Genomic DNA, 21,487 nt, shown 5'->3' on the forward strand with positions numbered 1-21,487 from the left:
AATCTGGCCAATCTCAGAAGTGTATATATTGACTGTCAAGCATGCATTATTGCTTAGAAGTTCTTATATATCAAGTATGAGATAAATTACATTTTCTTATATACTAAACACCTTTATACTCAGAATAATACATTTAAATGCTTCCTTACACTTTCTACCTCACAATACTAAGTCACTCCGCTTAAACATGAGACTAAAAAAATGTCATCTCTTCTAACTTGCATAAATATACTGACTGATATGGCAGTCATCTTTTATTTGGTCAGAGTGGGACAACAGGTATCTCTTTTAATTGTTAATATTTTATACCCCCACATACCTGCTATGAAAATTTCATTTCTCCTTGCTGGTGGTCACTGAGTCACAGAATGGCTAGAGTTAAAAGTGGAAACCAACTGTTAATAAAAAAACTAGCTACAAAAAGACCCTGAACTACATTATAATGTAAAGCACCATTCACTGTGATAAACTTCCTAAGGCTTTGTTTTTTTAAGCAATTCTCAGTAACCTGTCCCTCTCCTTCTCCCTCTCTAAATATATATATATGGAGGGGAGCAAAGAGAGACTTTTAAAAGTTACATAATCTATTTTAAATGACAGAGGAAAACAGTAACCCTGGACATCTTCAGGCTATTCTTTGAAATGGAGACTCCGAGTGTTTCTGTTGACTCTTTCTTCTACCAAACTGGTTCCTGGTATGAGCTTCTACAAAACTGATCAGGCTGTGCTCTCAGTGGAAGTTTTCTCATTGGCCTCAGTTAGTGAAGAGTTTAAGCTTCACAAGTCCATTCTGTATTTCATCCTCTTTTTAAATCCAGGGTGAATTCGATGAATTCTAGCTGCATACACATACCATCCTGATGTCTAATGTTTTGGTTTTGCAGACTTTGTGGTTTTCAATTTAGACTATTTTTAAACATTTTTTTTCTGTGTTTTTATAGAAGATAACAATCTGAAGGCTTTATACTATTTAACAAATTACTTTCCCAAACTCTTGAAGAATGTCTAATGGTTATAATTTATATTTTTAAACTTTGCAACTTCAAACCATTGAAAGATAATATAAAATATCCAGAGCACTTGTAATTGGGTAATTTTGTATACCTTCACTGGAATGATTGAGCATGTGATAAATAGATAACATTTTTCTAAAACATCACCTAAATGGTTTTGGGTATTTTTTAAAGGATAAATAAAACAGAGGAAGGTTTTACTCATGGTGCTAATGCTAAGTGGAAAGGAAAGTTTTTGTCACTTTGAAGAGAGAATACTGTCTTGGGTGTGGTGTCACTCCAAAATGCTGTTTCTGTTACACCAATGACTGTCTCATTTACAAGATCTTTGACAGTCCGAATATTTTGGTCATTTGAAATGTCTGATCTGTGATACTTGTTACTGAGAAGTGCTATGGACACTGCTGACACAGATTAGATAAGAAACTGGGTCAGCTGACATGATACTCCCTGTAACATTACCTCCCTGTAGCATTAACATATGGGTCCTTTTGTTTAAGGGAGTTTCTGAAAAAAACTATTACTATTTCATTTCTCAAAGTACGGCAGTTTTCCTGTTTTGCTCTGTCAGGAGCATTGTCTTTTCATTCGGCTTAATTTCTGGTTACAGTTCATTCATTTATGGAGGGGCAGCTGTTGAAACTTGCTTCTTGCATATGCAAATCAATCATGGTAATTTTTATCAAAAGGAAAGTTTGTGGCAGTGGAAAAGGGGTTGTGGCAACATGTTCTTGATTTTAGTTGCATCTTCTGCAAGTGGAATTGGCTTCCTCACTTCAACTTCAGTGGATTTTTTAGCTTAGGGTTTTTTTGCCATTTACCTCTTGGGCTAGACATTACTCACTGAGCAAGCTGTTCAATTCACTTACAGATCATGATTTTGGAAGGAACTGGCAGAATGAGTATCAATTCCAGCAGCAATTTACTCCACCAGCAGCCTTCCTGGACAGATGGATATTCCACATGCAATGGTAGGAGGAATTCAATGGCTCTGAGACATGTTTTTTGAGGTGAGGCAGAGGGAAGAGGCTACTGTATTTTTAAGCATGCAAAAGTAGTATTTTTCAGTAATAGTAATTTACTGGAGTTTCACTTCTGGTAAGAAAAATTTCCATTTGTTACATACTTGTAAAAAAGCTGAGCTCACAACACTAAGTTTCTGAAAGTGACCAGTTTATTGTTCATTTCTTTACTGGTTCTTTTTCTTAAAATGAATTTAGTGGTGTTGAAAGTGCCAAAAGTTCCCTCTCCTCAGTCCAGAATTCTTTCTCTCCTACCTTTATCCCTCACATCTTCTCTGAACCAACATTACTATTCAATGCTAATCACCCCTCTGGCTTTCCAAGTGTACAGTCTTTTAGCTCCTTCACTGTTTGCTTTTTCAGCTCAAATTGCTAGATAGCTTTCTAATTAGACTGACGCTAGAGCACTAGATAGTCTGTGATCTGAGAACTGTTTTTTTCTTACTATTTTCTGATTATCTGACTGTACATATGAAAATGTGTTCATATATATCTTCACTTTCACTATAAAAATACAGATATAGACATATATCTATATAGTGTTTAATACAATTTTTAAATTATTTTTATCTCTCAGTCAACAGACAAATCCATACTGCAGTTTTCCTTCTAATCCAAATGCTGCAACAAAACTTACAAATAAGGTACTTACTCAATGGAACTCTTGTTCTTTTTTATGTGTAATTTCTAAATACACAAAAATACAGAAGTGTGCACTTAATAAATGTGCTGACCTGTCTGTAACAGATTAATGGGAAAAAAGCCCTGGCTGAGTTTCACTTTGCACTGGATTTCATGAACAAAAATGGTGGGTTCTGTTTACATGTTTCCAGTGTGGAACTCCTCAGGATTCACTCATGTTTTAGAGGAACGGGAAGCCAAAAGCTCAGACCATTCTCTACAGTCATTCATTGCCTCACCTTCTTTTATTTATTTGCTCTTGCACTTTAAGGCTCTCCATTTACATTAGGAGTCTAGTAGCCTCTGAAATCTCTTTACCATTCTGAACTAATGGGAGTAGAAAACAACCTCCTTTTCAGTGAATACTTGACGGCTCCATCAAACCTTTATTCTCTGACATACCACACTCTTAATCGTTTCCACTCTCACTCCCCAAATCCTTCAACAGGAGGATGAGAAACAGTCCTGCAAACTTGGTAAAATACCGATGCAGATCTTCTTGGCCAATATTGATAGGGTTACTGTAGAGCTAGGCCTTGGCAGTATTTTCTCCTCCCATAATTCAACCACCTCTGCAATCTCATTTCTGCATCCCTGAATCCTTCATGAACTTGTGAGAACTTTTTCACACTGCTGTTTTTGCCTGGCATACTCCATTGTCCTCCTTTCCCAAGGAATGAATTGCACTGAACTCCTTTTGCCAGTGCTTCTGTGAGGGCAGACCAAAGCAGTCTTGCCTTTACTCTTATCTTATCTATTTATCCTATCCCCACATAAAATTTCTTTCATTTGCACATGTAAGTTATCATCATGCAATGACATCTAACTGAGAACAGTTTAAAAGATTGCCAAGAAAAGATTCAGATATCCTAACAAGAAGATTAGACAGTTTCCATAAATAAAAATGGATTTTACAACTGGATTCAGAAATCACCTTACCTGACCACAGAAATAATACGCATTCATCAGAACATGAGTTCTATCAGGAAGCTGTGGGCCATACTGACAAGCTTTTATGGTGGAGCAATATGAAAGTACCTTGTTTTTCTTTTGACTTTGATTGAATCCCACAACTCTTAGTCTTTATTAAGTCATTATTCAAAGAAAATTTCCACGTCACATTATGAGAATTTTTCAAGGCTTTTTCCATCAGTTTCTGATGCACTAAAATTATTTTCCAGCCAAAGAATCAACATACTTTTTCAACAGTCCTTCTGTAAGGTATCTCCCATTAACGCATTTTGGTGTATTTAGCCGATATTAATCAATTAATTCCTACATACTCAATCCGCCAAGAGAGGTGTAATGCAATAATTATCAGTTTTTAACTGGAAAACTGAGGTAAAAAAAGTAACAATTTCTCTAGCAATAACTACAAAGATTGAGAAAAGAATCTAGAACTGTGGACTTGCAGGGCATGCAATTTACCTATAGACCTTTCTTGTCATCAACATAATCCCATGGTCATAACAAATATAGTAAATACCTGTTTTCTTTTCCAGGGTCCAGCAGCTTCTATGGAACCCAGTGGCAAGAAATACATCCGCAGTATTGGACTAAGTTTCAAGTCTGGGAGTGGCTGCAACATCTCCTTGATACCAACCAACTGGATGCCAACTGCATACCCTTCCAGGAGTTTGATATCAATGGGGAACATCTGTGTAGTATGAGCCTGCAGGAATTCACTCAGGCAGCTGGGACAGCAGGGCAACTGCTTTACAGCAACCTTCAGCACCTAAAATGGAATGGTAAATAGATTTTAGGCAGAGATGCACATACAGTGGTCTGAATTCTAGGGTATTCAGAAATCAGTTATGTTCCTCAGAGACCTATCTGGCAGATCTCATTTGCTTACAACTCACTCACTGTATTGCTAAATTGCTTAGCTATGCCATAAGAAAAACACCTTAAGGACCATGGGAAAGGGTATGTTTCCCACTCCAAAATTAGCTCTCTGGCTCAGCTGTAGCAGTAGCTGCTTGGAGATAATACCTTTGATTCTTCTGTGCTCATTGTCACATGTTCTAGTTGCCATATGCTTTCTTGCAGGCCAGTGTGGAAGTGACATGTACCAATCTCATAATGTCATTGTGAAGACAGAGCAAACAGGTGAGTAACAGTTTGGTAACTTGTCATTTGATGGTGACAAAAAGAGGAAACTGTCCATTCCTACATATATATATATATATATATATATATGTATAATTCCAAGAGTGATATCAAAAAAATACAATGGAAAATGATCACGCAAAATAAAAGAAGTAACACAAATATCAGTCAATGACTACTTTTTGAAGTTTTAGGTAGTACCACTGTTTCTTAGTTTGCATATGGTCACTTTTCCTTGGAGACATCTGCATTATCAGCAGTCTATACTGATGTTTATAGTTGGCATAGTTTGCAGTACTCAGCGAGTGCAACTTTGTAGAGGACTTCATTGTACGCCTCATTCAGCAGACTTTAAAAAAAATTTTCACAGTATTCTTAGTTTAAAAAAATTTAGAGAGAAAAAATATTTTGTTATGAAGTACTGTTAATTCTTGAAACATGAAGAAATTTCCAAACAAAAAAACTTTGAGATAAAAAAGATGTTATATTTAAATTTCTTCATGTTTCAATGAAACTGAAATACAGGTAATATTTTTGTTTGACCAAATCTGGGTTTTTCCTGTGGTAGTTTGTTGTTTTTTTTTTTTTTCCAGTGTGTTCATAGTTAGATCCGTTTTCTCCAGGACTTCGTGTCACGAAGAAAAGAGCTCCAGCTTGGTTCAGCCTTTCTTTTCAGGCACAATTATTTTCCTGGTTCTTTTGCCGGACCACTCCTGTACATATCCAATCATTCTCTATCACACCAGTGTCAGCCTCTTGTATGTTGGTGTGTTCATGAACCACATTTTAATATCTTCTGGCAGAATGAATACAGATTCACGGCGTGCCATGTCTCCAATAAATACTACTAGTCTGTTTATTCAGGTAACCCAGAGGAGCCCAGCCTCTTCAGCCAGGGACACTGTGTACCTTCTCCTTGCAGCAGGCAAGCATTGCAATCTGCAGTCCATTCCTTGCCTGTACTGGTATAATGTGGGTGATGTGCATGCATCAGCCTCAATGATTGCCATATAGGAGACTACAGTAATTCTTTAAGTCCCAATTTATGAGATCTTGGAATAATATTGATTCCTTCTCTGGCTAGGGATATACAGTGCAATGCAAAGTACCTCAGCTGCACATTCTGGAAAGGTCATAGCCCAGGACTAACTAATGGTTGTTGCTGGGCTGAATCAGGAGTGGCATGATGGGGCTCTGGTTATTCTGACTACAGACCATAGGAGGAGGTTTAGTTCCTACATGAGCAGAAGCAGGTGCTGTGGATTGGGCCACTGGGGAAGGCACTTCTTGTGAACCTACAGGAATGGGGCTGGTGGTTTAGAGTGGAAGCCTGCATCATCCTAGCAGACCGTCACAGTTGCAAAGACAGGTACTGAAAAATGGCAGAACAGGGAGACAAGCTGTCTCCCAGTGTTTTGGCTAGTCAAAGCTTGTTTTCTGAGGCAACATTAAGAAGATGAGGTGTCCAAGCAAGCAAAAGGGGTATGATACTGTAGGAACACAAGCTCTGGGTGCCAAACATGCAGCTATTATTTAGCATACCTGCTAAATTCCTATGTCGTAAGTGTCAGCCAAACATGATAATTTAACTGTAACACAGTTGGGTGTTTTTTGTTGTTGTTGTTGTTTGTTTGTTTTTTAATTTCATTTTTATTAACATACAAAAATTGAGTAAAAATTTAGATTTGAACTTTATATCTCACCATTTCTGACCTGGATTCAAAAGAAAAATACAGGGTTTTAAGGCTTCTGACATCAAAAATGCACTCTGCAGAAAGCAATTCCTGATCAATGTACATGTCATAAAGATGATGCTTCTGCTCTGTTTATGTTGATCCATCTGACCAGATTGTCACAAAAAATTATTCCTCTTTAATCATGAAGGTGTTTTTTAGGTTAAGGATGGACACTTGAAATGTCTGGAGTAAAATTTCCCTCCATCTAGGATAAGGCTTTGATGTTTCTCACTATGTGCTTATACATACACATGAAGCTCTGTTTCAGAGGGGACTTTTGAATTCCACCATTATAGAAATTAGAATCATTATAAGCATCCTCCTATTTTACTAGATATTTGAGAACACTTTCATCTCTATGGCACCAAAGCACTGTCATAATCATGAGGGGCAGAGAATTCACTGAAGAGCCTACTACATTATTTCTAAAAGTCAGTGCTTTGTGTAAGTACATTTACCTCAATATGCAAAACCCCATCCGTAATTTGAGTGAAAGGATATAATTTCATACATGGCCACTTCACATCTTGGTTCCCTTCGTAGCTTTTTGTTTTTGTTTTTGTTTTGGTTGGTTGGTTGGTTGGTTGGTTTTTGTTTGGTTTTTGTTGTTTTTTCCTCTTTTTCTCATTTCTTATTCCCTTGGGGCTCAATATTTGCCTCTGCGCTAAAAAACATTCTTTTAGTGATCTGTTTTTCCTTTTGATACTTTACCTTCAGATCCATCATTAATGGTGTCCTGGAAAGAAGATAATTACCTGTATGACAGTGGCTATGGTAGCACAGTAGGTAACTAACATCACAATATTTCATGTATTTCTGAGATAGTTTTATTGTTGTCTAAAGCTATTACTTTAAATGTCCACTTCTTAATTCACAGAGCTATTGGATAGTAAATCATTCTGTCGTGCTCAGATTTCCATGATGACAGCTAATCACCAGCCTCCTGGTAAGGAACTAGCAATTATAGTGTTAATTGCTTGTCACTTGTCCCAGAGCTGTCATCTGTGTGGTCTTCTGTTGTAGGATTGAAACTGAGTCACCATTAATTTTAAACCAAGCAATACTGGTTCTGATAGCTTTTTAAGCTATCATTATTACAATAGCTTGTTTCATATAAATGCTTCTCTCCTCTCCTTGTAAAGACAAAGAAGATAAAATAATCTGTGACCTCTGCATATCTTTTAAAGTGCCTGAGTAAACGGGGAAGATGTAAGTGTCAGAGAGATAAGGTGTTCCAGCTGCACTACACTTTCCTGTGGTGTGGCTGAGTATGGGCGAATGAGTGTCATGTTCCTCACCAGAAATGGCTGCTTTTCCCTAGTGAGCTAGTGGTTCATGCTGAGTAAGTTGCTAGGTTTGGGGTCAGTCCAGTGGAGCATTAGGGCAGGCACCAAGTGCTCTGCCCAACTACACCAGCAGACGGTTTAATACTGGACCTCATCTCAGCTAACAGTAGGGCAGGCACCGCATGCCTCTTCACCTGTTCACAGTGCTTTCATGAGACAGAGATACAATCTCCCTGCTAAAGAGGAGGAGAAAGAGCAAATCCATTTACTGTAGTGCTCGGTGGAACTGCAGTCAGACCACACACATTGGGGTGCTCTGTGGACCATGTCCTGGGGGCAGGCATCAGAGGCAGAGGTTAGAGAATGAGGCAGTGGGAAAAGAGGAGAGCAGAAGTGTCAGGGGAGTGAGAAAGTGGGGAAGGCAAGGCAAGTCCTTCTTATGAGGCTGTTAAGCAAACAGACCTGAAGGAGAAAGCAGTTGAAGTCATGGGAGGATAAGAAAAGAAAGCACACTGCTGTAGATACAGCTTCACAGGTGCTGTCTCTGCATTGGGAGTAAACCTGTGTCTCTGCAACCAGGTGGCAGTCACGGCCTGTGTGCTTGCCCATTGGCTGCATCCCTCAGTCTCCCAGCACAGCCAGACTTGCCCAGTGACACACGGTTTCAACTAATGCATTCAGCAGTAAATTTAAAAAATTAAAAGAGAGAGAAAACCTGACCAGAAAAAGAAAACCACCAAACCTTAAAAAACCCAAACCAAACATTTTGTTTACTTCCTTTACTGCTTCCACCGGCTCTCACAAGATGGCTACCAGGATTTCAGAGCTCTCTGACAGGACTGGGGACCTGTTAAGATCCTGGCATGGTATGTTTACCTGCTGACTGCTTGAGCCTAGAGCTAGGGTGGCACGCCAAGGGCACAGCCTTCTGTGAAAGCTAAATTTGTATATCCTGTAAAAAAATGGCTCATTCCTGAATCATATGCAAATACTGTGCAACCTTTTGTCGAAAGTTTTGCAAGACAGCTTTGTTGAAACTGCATTTTAATATGTCAGGTCCCCGCCTCCTAACATGGCATGTTTGAAACTGGTCTCCATGCAGGAGTGAAGGCAGTGCAGGAGACTATTTACACAGCTGAAATACAGAATAAATCACCATCTAGGCAGAAGGCAACTGAATTTCCAAGAATAAATCTCCAGCTAAGTGCAACATAACAAACATTTGCAAGTGAATTGTGGGATTTTAAAATTTGAAGAATTTATATAAGAAGGCAAATAAAGGACTGGATCCTTCTGTCCTCATCTGGACTTTCTACAGATTTTTAATAACATCAGGGGAATCATAATCTGAGAAAAGGCAGTGAAATAAGCCTCATTTTATTTAGCTCCCCTCCACCCCATAAGCCGAGTGAGGTTCAGGTTAGTTCTTGCTCTTTGAGGGTGAGAAGGCAAAATGACTCAGAGTGCATTTACTGCTTGGGGGTCAAGGACAATAATTATGTCAGGCACAGAATATTGGAGGTTAGGCTTATCCTTATTGACCTATTCAGTTTATGTTGCCAGTTATGTATGAATAAAGCAAGTGTGTGAATAGCTTTGCATCTACCTTTTCACATGCAGTTATTACAGTTGCTTGTACAAATCAAGCAAGTTTTTATGCAAATGAATATTTCCTGTGAGTCATTTTCCCATGCAAATACCCAGTTTCCATGAAAACTATTATAATCATGCATTCATAGAAGCTGGGAAAATGTGCGTGGGACCTAAAGCTTTGCCTTATGGAATTCAGGCACAAAGTATGCTGAAAAGCAAAGGGGTTCCGTCACAGGACTATGTCTCAGGATTTTAGAAGACTTAGAGCGATCCAGACTGCTGTGGTTTGAGGGTGAGAGGGTTGAACACACAGACTGTGAGGTAGGTTACAGTCATAAACAGGAGTAACTTTTCCTTTTCTTCATTTCTGAAGAAATGCTTGTGCCAGAAACCCTATTCCTCCTTTGTTTGGCTGCAGGTGATAAAGTACCATCGATAAGAAACGGCTTGTTTCTATGGCTCTGAGCCATGAAAAAATATATGCCCATCCAGTTGCCAAAACTCCTACCAGTGCAAACCCATTTCCTCACCCTGCCTCCCTCAAACAGCCACATTTTGCCAGTTCATTATGTTTTAGTTAGGTAGGTGTTCTGTGCATCGGTACCAGTGCATACATTTCACATTAGATCATCTCTTCAGAAACAAATAAGCCCCCAAAGATACATGCTTCTGCAAAGACTAAGACATTATGAGACAATTCATGATTCCTTTTATAGATGTCATCATCTTCTTTTTCTCTCTCTCACACATAACATGAGGTGAGGTATTTGTTAATCAAATTTAGGTTTCAAAAGCCAAATGTTTACCTCTGCATTCGTTCTTTATTCATCAATGGTCTCTTTGTGAAATGTGCTAATTAACATACAGTACAGAAAACAAAACTCTCTCCCTCCTCACTTAGATTACCTTCTGAAAAGTTATTATCTTTAAAAGAGGTTTTTTTTGTGGTTTTATTTCTTTCAACCTGCTAGTCAATGGAAAGACTTTAATCAAATTACAAATAGGCTTCATTTTCCTTCTCTGCAGATTCTTCAGATGTGAAAAAATTGCAAGATCATACACCAAAGTCCCACACCAAGAAGCACAGTAAGTTGACATTCATGTTTATAATGGTTGGTTGATTTAAGGTAAATAAATACATTAAAGCAAATCACCTTTGGGAGGGAAAAGGAGGTATTTTGAAAGCAAAACTTGTTAGATTGTTATTGTGATTGAATCCTCCAAATATCTGACTGCTTCTAGTACTGTTTGCTCATGTTATTTTTGACTCAGTACTGTTATACTTTTCAAATTGTTTTTATCAGTGAGGGCTTATGGGGAAGCAACCAGAAACCAGTTGCCTCTTCTCTGTGTTGAGTTGAGATGGTGGACTGGAGTAAAGGAATGATGGAGAAGACCCAAGATTAAATCAAGAAGGTCTGTGCATGGGAATGGCCATGCTTGTGCCTATACCTGTCAGGTGCAGTATGCACCAGAGACCCTACTCGGCAACTCTTTGCAGACCTTTTCACACATGGTGTCAAGAGCAACACCTGCCCCTTATTTTTGCCACCTTCTTCTCCTCTGATATGACAGTCTTTCCACCCCCCTCATCCATTTTTTCTACTAGTTTTGATTCAACTTGACTCTGAAGACAGGTTGCCATAATTGTGATTTCTGGACATAGTTCCATTAATGTACTTTACTGAGTTTTTTATGCTTAAAATACCTTGTGTATGTCTTTTGCATCCTGTGTCATTCTCCGTTTATAATAGAAAAATCTAAATACTGGTCCTTCACTGCATTTTGTAGTATTTGAAGAGAAGGCTGAGAGATGACCTCATCACAGTCTGCAACTTCCTCACGGAGGGCAGCAGAGGGGGAGGTGCTGATCTCCTTTCTCTGGTGACCGGTGACAGGACATGAGGAAACAGAATGAAGCTTCACCAGGGGAAATTCAGATTGGACATTAGCAAAAGCTTCTTCACTGAGAGGGTGGTTGGACACTGGCACAGGCTCCTCAGGGAGGCACCAAGCCAGTCAGAGTTCAAGGAGCATCTGGACAAAGCTCTTAGTCATGTGGTTTAGTTTTACGTAGCCCTCTGAGGAGCAGGGAGCTGGACTCGATGATCTTTATAGGTCACTCCCAACTTGAGATATTCTATGATTCTAAGAACAAACCACAGCCTTGGCATGCTGGGTTAATCCCCTACATTTCCACTTTCTTCAGTACTGTTCTCTATCATGATCTGCTGAGTATGTTAACTGATATCCAGAAAGACTAGGTCCACCACATTTCATTGGTTCTAGAAAACAACTATAAGAACAAAGAAAAACAATGGATTGGTTGACTGAAATCTACTTCTACTCACGTTGCACTGTATATTGTTTTCTGTTTAGCTTTACATCTTTGACTAACTTCTTTCGTTTTTAATTTGTTCTAAACCTTTACATACTTTTAAAGCCAGACCAAAGGACTGCTATCTTTCCAGCCCACCTTGTCACTGTGTTTGTTATTCTTCATTCATAAACTACTACATCTGGCCTGTTGGAAGCTTTTTTTTTTTCTCCTGGGCTTTCTTATGCCATCTCTACAGTAACTGGAAAATGGATTTGTGCTTGAACTGCAAGGTCTGCCTGTTCAACTTAGAAATCTGGTTTTGCCTTTTTTGATATCACAGTAAAACTTTTTATACCCTTTTTACGTACAACATTGACTAGCCAGTTTTGTCACTATCACTCTATCCACTCTACACCTTCTTATTCAAGTCTACCTGGGACCAAATATTCATTGATGTGGAATGGCATTTCATGTCAGTTTAAATGCATGGAGATTCAGTCCCTGTTTCACAATTATCTTGGTCATTTCATGTACTACACGATAATATCAGGGTACATGCCATGCTGTAGAAGAATATAAGGAAAAAGGGGCAAATGAGATGACAGGAAGACTTAAACTTCAGGGCAGAAACAGTGTCAAAGGCAGAAGGAGGCAGTGGGTGATTTTGACTCTGCTCCCTCTGGTTGCTGGGGCTCCTACCAGCTAGCCATGAGTCTCAGACTGCCAAAGGCTGACATTCATGTCCAGCCTTAGTATAAAGACTGTCAGTGTCTTTTCCCTATATATCTCTGAAGCGAGACTCCTGTGCCTCAGGAGATATTGTTTCTCCATATCAAATACTCATCATTTGTAGATGATCCACTGTAAGAATATGACATAAAAATGACAAGCATAGCCTCAGGAGCTCTTTAGACACTCCTTCCTCCTGTCCCCCTTTCCTCTTTCAGACCCTCGAGGAACTCATCTTTGGGAATTTATTCGAGATATTCTTCTCAATCCTGAGAAAAACCCAGGATTAATCAAGTGGGAAGACCGGTCAGAAGGTGTCTTCAGATTTTTAAAATCTGAAGCTGTGGCTCAGCTCTGGGGAAAGAAGAAAAACAACAGCAGCATGACTTACGAGAAACTCAGCCGGGCTATGAGGTGAGCTGAGATTTTGCTGTAGAAAACTGTGGCACATAAATATACTACCCGGATGGAGAGCCTGGTTGACTTAAGAATGAATTGTCAGCAGCACCACTTGCTGTCTTTGACAGCTGAGTCTCTCACACTACTTTTTGAGACTGTAATGTAATGTCTTTTATTTCCCCTCCTGTGTATAATATACATGTGTTATATATACAATATACATTCTGTTGCTGTCCACCCAAACAGCCAATGTAGGAAGAAAACATGGTTGTATCAAGCTGAAAGTTCATGTGCTACTGAACTGGGAAGGCTTAAATGGCTCAGTAATAGCCAGAGACCTTGTTATTTCCAGCAATGTCCAGAAACTGAACGTACGCCTTAACTGTTTACAGTTACAGGTTTACAAATTCCATGTGAGGATTTTATTTTCTCTTTGCTTTAATGTTTTGAGCATTTTTGCATTATCTGTGAAAGTTCAAAATGTATTTTAAATGAAAGCTGAGATCCCTTCCTGGTCTGATTGCAGATCCTGGCTTATCTGGAAAAGCCACGAAATCTCCTAACAGTATGTAATAAATATGGCAATATTCTGTGACCTGAAATATGATGAAAATTCAACCTCACAATTCAACCTCTTTGTCTTTCAGTTATAACAACCTTAGGTGTTGTATATATACATCAATAGAAAGCAAAGACTTTTCAGGAAGCTGAGGGATCGTTTAGTTGGCAGTGGCCTTTTAGGACTGTAGGTGAATTTAATCTTAAATATTTTTCTATTTTTTTTATTTTAACAGATACTATTATAAAAGAGAAATCCTGGAACGTGTGGATGGTCGGAGATTAGTATATAAATTTGGAAAGAATGCCCGTGGATGGAGAGAAAATGAGAATTAACTATGTCAAGAAATAACATTTAAAACACCTGGCTGTAGATATTCAAAGACTATTTTCTTATATTTATGTACCAAACTGGGGTGAAAAAACAATTCTACTTCTGTTGGGAAGAAGGAACATTATCACTATTGGTGTTAAAATCATTTTATTTGAAGTATGTCCTGTATGGGGAGAAAATGTACACAGTTTTCTGTGATATAACATTATAGAATAATGATTATTTTTCCTTTCTTGTGAAGTTTTTATCTTTTTGTTTGTTTGTTTTGTTTTTTTAATCATACAGGCATAATGTGGTTTATGAGTCATGCAAGGAAAGGGAAGGAGAGAAATATTAGGGCATTTAGTATGATCATCCACTTTAAAAAGCGGCTATAAGTGGAGGAAGCAGTAAAGCATCTCTGAGCCAAGCACTCTTCTTCTATATTCATAGTCAGCTGGTTCATAGCTTTCATTGCCCAATATCACTTGTTTCTTCCCTCCTCCGATTTTTGAGTGCTATAACACCTTGCTGGCTTCTAGTTGCTTGTGTTCAGTTAGATGTTGGGTTCCTCTTCAATTGGCTTATCCCAGCTACAGAGAGCAGTGAGTCTGAAAGGTTGCTGTTGGCATATATTTGCCGAACCCATGCTACCTCCACCATTGGGACCTTCTTTTGTAGGAAGAAGTTTAAGATCTGACCTTACCTTGTACTGAGTATCCTCCCTAATCTCCAAGGGGCATTCATCTTATCTCAGGAAAAGGGCTATTTGTTTTTAACTAACATCTTTGAGATGAACTGCAGGAAGACAGTCAGTCTCAGGGACTAAAAGCTATTAACAGAAGATGATCGTTTTCTGACTGGGCAAACTTACTGAAAGGCAACAGTTTCCCAGTAGAAATACTAATACTCCTCTCACCCTCTTATATTGCTTTAATAAGCATTCAAATCCATGCCATATTGAAGCAGTGATGAGATGGGAAAGCAAAACATATGTTAATCTCATGGCATGAGGGAGCAGTCTGCCCTGCTCCTTCAAGTTGTAGGGTCCTCCTAGCAGGTCAAGTCTCACTTGGACAGATACTTTCGAAAAACCTTTGAGAAACACAAACCTCCATTGCATGTAAAAATACTAGTTCCCTTTGCTTTTCTCAAGTCTGACTCTATATTGTATTTGTCAGCTGTGCTTGGGATTCTTGGAGAAAAACCCACAAACATAAAGACACTGAGATTTTGAGGACATTCAGGTCTGGGTCAGTATTTTGGGCTCATCTCTCGCAGTGCTATGAAGAGACTGAATGTTCAGGGGCTGCTTTTTCTTTCTTCAACTCCTAAATGCTTCCCACTGGCACCAAGCACATGAGGAACATAAAAACTAGAGGATCACTTCACCAGATCACTGAGTATATGAGATGTGGGAACTGAGAAACAGGATTTTCTTGGTGATGTTAACAGAGGTGAAACCAGGATCAATTCCAACTCACTTTTTCAGGCATGGGAAATTCTGAATGCCGTAACAGGAGTTTAGAAGTCCAGGACAAGGAAAAAAAAAAAAAAAGAAAAAAGGACAAAGAAGAGAAAATAATATTAAGAATATTAAATCCATCCAATATCCATTTCCTCAGGCATCCCCTTGATCTGAAATGTTGAATTTCAATGCAGCAATGTGCAGCTGGAGGTTATAGGATGTTCCATTTTTTGTTTGACTTAAAAAGAAATAGAGATGAAACCAAGAGACAATGGAAGTATCAATATAAAGGGTATTAAATGTGCTTAACAACAATTTTTTAGGCAAATATGAGAGCCTAGGTTGTTATCTACACGTATAGTGAGTGACAAACAATAACATCACCTTCTGTACTGTTTATGCCAGAATTGTCACCATCAATTACCCACGCATGACAATTTTTGCTTTTCATAACCTGAGTGGAGAGAGGTTAATCTTATTTACAAATCAAATAATAAGCCTCTGTACTTCAAAGCATTTTTTTCTCTCAGTCTGTCTCCCCTTTTTTTTTTTTTTGAACTGATCATACTAGCCTTGCTTGCATTTGTGCAACTCAATAGTTTCTTTTTTTTTTTTTTTAGCTTGTTTAGATACATTCTACTTCCTTTACCGTCATTTTGTAGATCATATAACAAGAACCGGGCTACCAGATGAGGAGAGAACTCTCACTTTGCTCCAAAAACTGTTCCCATCCCCCATCCCATGGTTATTCGCAGCCCTTTGCTACATGCTCTTCAACCTCCTCCCTCCCCACCTGCCAATCGACACCTTGGGTGAAAATCTGGAATCAGTGGTACTGTCACAAATCTGCAATACTGTTGTACCTTATGTCAGGTTAACATACATCTTACAGCATTTACATTGTACATTGTACATTTACATTGTACATTGTACAACCTTCATAAAGCTGCTTTCTGTGAGATCTCACACCAAACTTCTTGGGAGATAAAATGAATTTGTGATCTACATCTACCACCACTGGTTACTGAGCAGCAGCTAAACCTACTTTTAAAGGTTTTGAAAAATCAAGCTTCAATTAGTAGCATACTGTAAAAATCTAGAGAGTGATTTATGCTGGGGTGCAGTATAAATGCCAGTCTTCCACTGTCACGTTTTTCAGCTTGTGGAATTGTGCAAGTTTCTATTCCCACTCTGTAGAACTTCTCAGACTAGGTACTTGTCATTCAGCATTATAATAGCACAAAGTTGGAATAGAAGCTAGCCAACATTCACTCTGTTTTACAAATATATTAACTTTTGTCTAAGGCAAACACAAAGCACTGTTTAAAACTACAGTTCTTGCCAGGGACAGATACAACAAACCAAAGGAAGTCTTTTTACCACACCTAAGTAAATGGAGAAAATGAAGACATGAATGTTTATGTAAATTACTGTTTAAACAAAAAGCATTTCTGATTGCGCTTTTATTTTATATTTCAGAGACTGAGCAATCATATTTTTAGATGCATCCTTTAAGTGAGCAGCTGCTGAACTGGTAGCACCATGTGTATAGATTTTATTGCACCATAATTTTCATATGTATAAAACCTTAGATAGGAAAGTGTGTTATATTTATATACTTACAAGCAAATGGCAATGTCAAAGGTGTTGGCATGAGCAGTGTCAAGTTATATTTCCTGTACAAAATTAGAGCAAAACTCTAAAACATCCTGAGAAACTGTGTGTAGGCTTGTGAACTACATAAATATTAAAGTGTTTAGTTACATTTTCATCTTTCCACAGCACATTGCGTAATTCCTCCTTGTTTTTCACAGCATCATCTTCAATGTATACATGTGGAAACAAATCCACATTAGATATTTCATAATTGTAAATTTCATCTTGGAGACTATGTATCACAAAATGGTTCTAAAGACTATTTTTATTTTTGTGGATATTATATAAATTCAAATAAAACCCTTCTGAAAGAAATTTCCTTAAATTTACTAATATGGTTAACAACCCATCTGTTGTGAAGGTACTAGATTTCCAACCTGTTTTTTGTCTCACAGGCCTCACTGCAATTGGATTATGTCAACACAGACAGATTACCTTTCTTGTTCAAGGGCTAAACTTTACAAAGTTCTTACTTCAGTACTGATTTAACTTCAAGGTATTTCGAAGTACGTGCAACCGCTAAACTGATTAAGAATGTAATTATTCACACTGAGCATTTTCTTTACTGAATCAAAGCAGGTAGAAATATGAAATCCTGTCCTTTCTTGGCTACAAAAACACTCAATGAACAAAGAGAACACGTGTTCTGACTTGGCCTGCAGCTTGAGAAAAAAGAGTGAAAACTCCTATATTTAAGAGAAAGTCAAAGTTGGCTCATACAGCATTAACATTCTGTGGGGGACTGTGCTTGTACCAATATGGTGTGAGGGTGCGGTGCATGGACCTGCAATGAGCCAACCTGTAGCCCCTGCTGCTGTGTTGCTGGGTATCCAGAGCTGGTTGGCAGCATGGTGCACCATGATGGTGAAGTGTGGTATGCCTGCTGCAGTGACTTGTATTTGTTGCTGTGCCAGCACATCTGGAGTTGGACTTGAATCTCAAACAAGGAGCTTCACTGCAATGGGACAAAATGACATCATCATGCTTCACAACCTGCAGACGTGCTTAATTTTAAGCAAGAGAGTGATTCCACTGCATTTGAAATTATGTATATGGGTGTTTGAGGATGGTGGCTTTAAAAATGTTCTGTCCATATTGAATCAACCTATATTCAAACCCAGAATTTCAAGGACCTCCAAAATTACATCCACCTAAGTAGCAGAATATGTTTGAATTTTAAAGACAGGTACAACCCACATGTATAGCATGTAAAAATCAGGCTAGTGCCTTGAAAGAATTGTCACATTGTAAGAACTTGGGAGTCCCAAGCCAGGTTTCAAAATAGAACCACATTCCAAGAAAGTTCAGACTGAATTTTAAATAAGCATACAGCTGGTTTTACTGTAAATGGTCAGGCCTTCTGTTTCAAGCAAGCTGAGGTCAATATTTGACATAATATTGTTTGGAAATACGCAAATAAATGCACACTAAAAACAAAACCAAAAATAAGCAAGCAAACAAACAAACAAAAAAACAACAAACAAAACCCAAACAACAAACAATAAAACCAAACCAAACAAAAATATCCCACAAAACTCTTATTTGATTGTGACTTAAAATCAAGCAAAACTTCAGCTTTCAGCTGAATTCTAAGGTCATATTAGATACAAATTCAAGGCAAAATTCAGAGTTTGCCTATGTAAATTGAGAATGAGTGCTGTAAACAGAGTCTACCAAGCTCTGGTAAACCTCATACAAGTTTGTGGGCATGCCTGCATCAAGGATGAGTGAGAATTGCTTCAGGTGAGTGAAATCTGGTACTGCAGAAAGAAGAGCAATTAAGAGTTACCAACACTAGCAGTTCCAAAGAAGTGTAAGTGGCGTATTTATAACAGTTTGAAAGACAGATCATCTATCTTGGTTTTCAGCATTTGCTCCCTTTCTCACAGAGCTTTGCACAATTCAAGCTAAGCTTTGTGCCAGCCAAGAATTTGCTCCAACAACCGCTCTTACTGCCTTTTCTCAGATATTTAGCACCTTCAGTCACCTGACTGATTCAACACATGAAAACATCAGAGAGAACAGCAGGGGGAAAAATTAAGATAAAGGAGAAAGAGACTGAGTAGATGGCCAGGTCTTACTGCATCAAGGAGCTCTATGTGGAAATACAAAGGCTGTATGCACAAAAAAAGTTTATGACATCCCAGTCCGTCTATTTATAGTCTTTCCTTCAGAGGTTGGTTGCAAAAATTAAACATAAAGTAGTGTTTATAAGACTAATTATAATTGTAAGGAGAACAAGAAATTAGAGAAATATCTGTATGTGCACTACATAATCTTTAGAGCATTAAAAATTACTTAATTATGAAAGCAAAATGACTGAAGTGCTACTTCTTCTAAAGAATTTCCCTCCTCTGTCTTCAGAATGGTGTGATATTCTCCTGTGCTTTCATCTCATTTTGAATTTTCAGCAAAAGATTCAGTTTCAGTATAGGGAATGAAGCGGGAGATGGATGGTCTGTAATGCTGTAGCAGGTGTTGCAAATAAATAGTTAAATTATAGCTTCTTCTTCCTAAGTTTTTTGGTTCCTTATTCAACATTTACACTCTTCTGGGAACAAGGTATTTTGTGTGAAGTTGGGGATAAATTTAGTCTAAATATGTGATGTCTCTAAAGTGAAAAGGAGAAATAAAACAACTTTTGAGATTGCAAATGTTTCTTTTTTCTACAGCTGAGTTTCTAACGCATCTGTCCCAATCAGTTGCCATGCAGTACTATTTCTCTCGGGAAAACACTGTTAACTTGAATAGCTAAATTTGATTTAAAAGGGCTGATTGTTTCTTTGGAAATTTGAAACACACTGAAGGATTTACATTTTGATTTAAGTAACCCATATTGTTTCTGCAAGGAAAAGCCTAACACAAAGATATGTTTTACAAGAGTACTTTCACGTTTGAAAGATCTCATTAGTAAATTTTGTAATTGAAAGCCAAATAAATTCCCAACAAACCAGGAAAATAAACAATGAAAAATAAATCAGAGGGGTTTTTTTAGACATTTTATATATAACTTTTGAGAAAAGGTCACATACTAACCCCCGTTTTATAATTTTGTTTCTACGTTTTTACATTACAGTCATTGCACCAGTAGTGAATCTACCTTAACTTCAGTAAGGCATTTGACACAGTCTCCCACAGCATCCTTACAGCTAAATTGAGGGAGTGCGGTCTGGATGATCGGGTAGTGAGGTGGACTGTGAACTGGCTGAAAGTAAGAAGCCAGAGCATCATGGTCAATAGGGCGGAGTCTAGTTGGAGGCTTGTATCTAGTTGAGTGCCTCAAGGTTCATACTGGGGCTGGTATTATTCAATATATTCATCAGTGATTTGGATGAGGAAATAGAGCGTACTATCAGCAAGTTTGCTGATGACACCAAGCTGGAAGGAGTGGCTGACATGCCAGAAGGCTGTGCTACCCTCCAGTGAGATCTGGTCAGGCTGGAGAGTTGGGCGGGGAAAAATTTAATGAAATATAACAAGGGAAAGCGTAGAGTATTGCATCTGGGTAGGAACAACCCCAGGTTCCAGTATAAGTTTGGGAATGACCTGTTAGGGAGCAGCGTAGGGGAAAGGGACCTGGGAGTCCTGGTGGACAGCAGAATGACCATGAGCCAGCACTGTGTCCTTGTGGCCAGGAAGGCCAATGGCATCCTGGGGTGTATTAGAAGTGGGGTGGTTAGTAGATCCAGAGAGGTTCTCCTTCCCCTCTACTTCACCCTGGTGAGACCACATCTGGAATATTGTGTCCAATTCTGGGCCTCTCAGTTCAAGAAGGACAGGGAACTGCTGGAGAGAGTCCAGCGCAGGGCAACAAAGACGATTAAGGGAGTGGAGCATCTCCCTTAAGAGGAAAGACTGAGGGAGCTGGGTCTCTTTAGCTTGGAGGAGACTGAGGGGTGACCTCATTAACGTTTACAGATATATAAAGGGTGAGTGTCACAAGGATGGAACCAGACTCTTCTCGGTGACAACCAGTGATAAGACAAGGGGTAATGAGTTCAAACTGGAACACAAGAGGTTCCACTTAAATTTGAGAAGAAACTTCTTCTCAGTGAGGGTAACAGAATACTGGAACAGGCTGCCCAAAGACGTTGTGGTGTCTCCTACTCTGGAGACATTCAAAACCCGCCTGTATGCCTTCCTGTGTAACCTCATCTAAGTGTTCCTGCTCTGGCAGGGGGATTGGACTAGAGGATCTTTCGAGGTTCCTTCAAATCCCTAACATTCTGTGTTTCTGTGATTCTGTAATTTTACAACCCAATGGATCACTGCTGCTACTTTGCTTACCTTCCTTTCTACCACAGGGCCTTCTTGACATTTCACTGCCATCCCTGATGCATACCCCTAATATCTTCATGCTGCAGAGTATTCAATCTAAAGTGTTCCTTTGAATACCAGATGAAAAAATGGGAAAATCTGGATGCAACCTGTAAAAATCTAAGTACTGCAATTTTTTTTTCCTCTCAAATCTTGAGGAACAGGGAGACAGGCTGTGCAAGAAGTGCAGTTTCTGTTCCTAGAGCTGACCTGCAAGGCCTGCTCAAGAGCAACACAAAATGTGGTTTTGCCCCATGTCTTTACAAGCAAGATTCTTGCATATGCAA

At 38.7% G+C, this 21,487-nt stretch overlaps 1 protein-coding gene across 1 annotated transcript in view; it reads left to right on the forward strand.

Moving 5' to 3' along the window:
* Positions 1-17,198, forward strand: part of EHF (ETS homologous factor) — a 34,789-nt gene extending 17,591 nt beyond the window's left edge. Inside the window, exons 2-9 of the mRNA XM_065839687.2 lie at positions 1,885-1,984; positions 4,219-4,464; positions 4,766-4,825; positions 7,279-7,347; positions 7,439-7,507; positions 10,467-10,526; positions 12,708-12,903; positions 13,683-17,198. Coding sequence (XP_065695759.1) covers positions 1,888-1,984; positions 4,219-4,464; positions 4,766-4,825; positions 7,279-7,347; positions 7,439-7,507; positions 10,467-10,526; positions 12,708-12,903; positions 13,683-13,782 — 897 coding nt within the window. The 5' untranslated portion in view covers positions 1,885-1,887 and the 3' untranslated portion in view covers positions 13,783-17,198. The remainder of the gene's footprint in view (positions 1-1,884; positions 1,985-4,218; positions 4,465-4,765; positions 4,826-7,278; positions 7,348-7,438; positions 7,508-10,466; positions 10,527-12,707; positions 12,904-13,682) is intronic.
* The last annotated feature ends 4,289 nt before the right edge of the window (positions 17,199-21,487 follow it).

The sequence above is a fragment of the Patagioenas fasciata genome, chromosome 5 (genome assembly GCF_037038585.1).
Source record: "Patagioenas fasciata isolate bPatFas1 chromosome 5, bPatFas1.hap1, whole genome shotgun sequence".
Lineage (NCBI taxonomy): Eukaryota > Metazoa > Chordata > Aves > Columbiformes > Columbidae > Patagioenas > Patagioenas fasciata.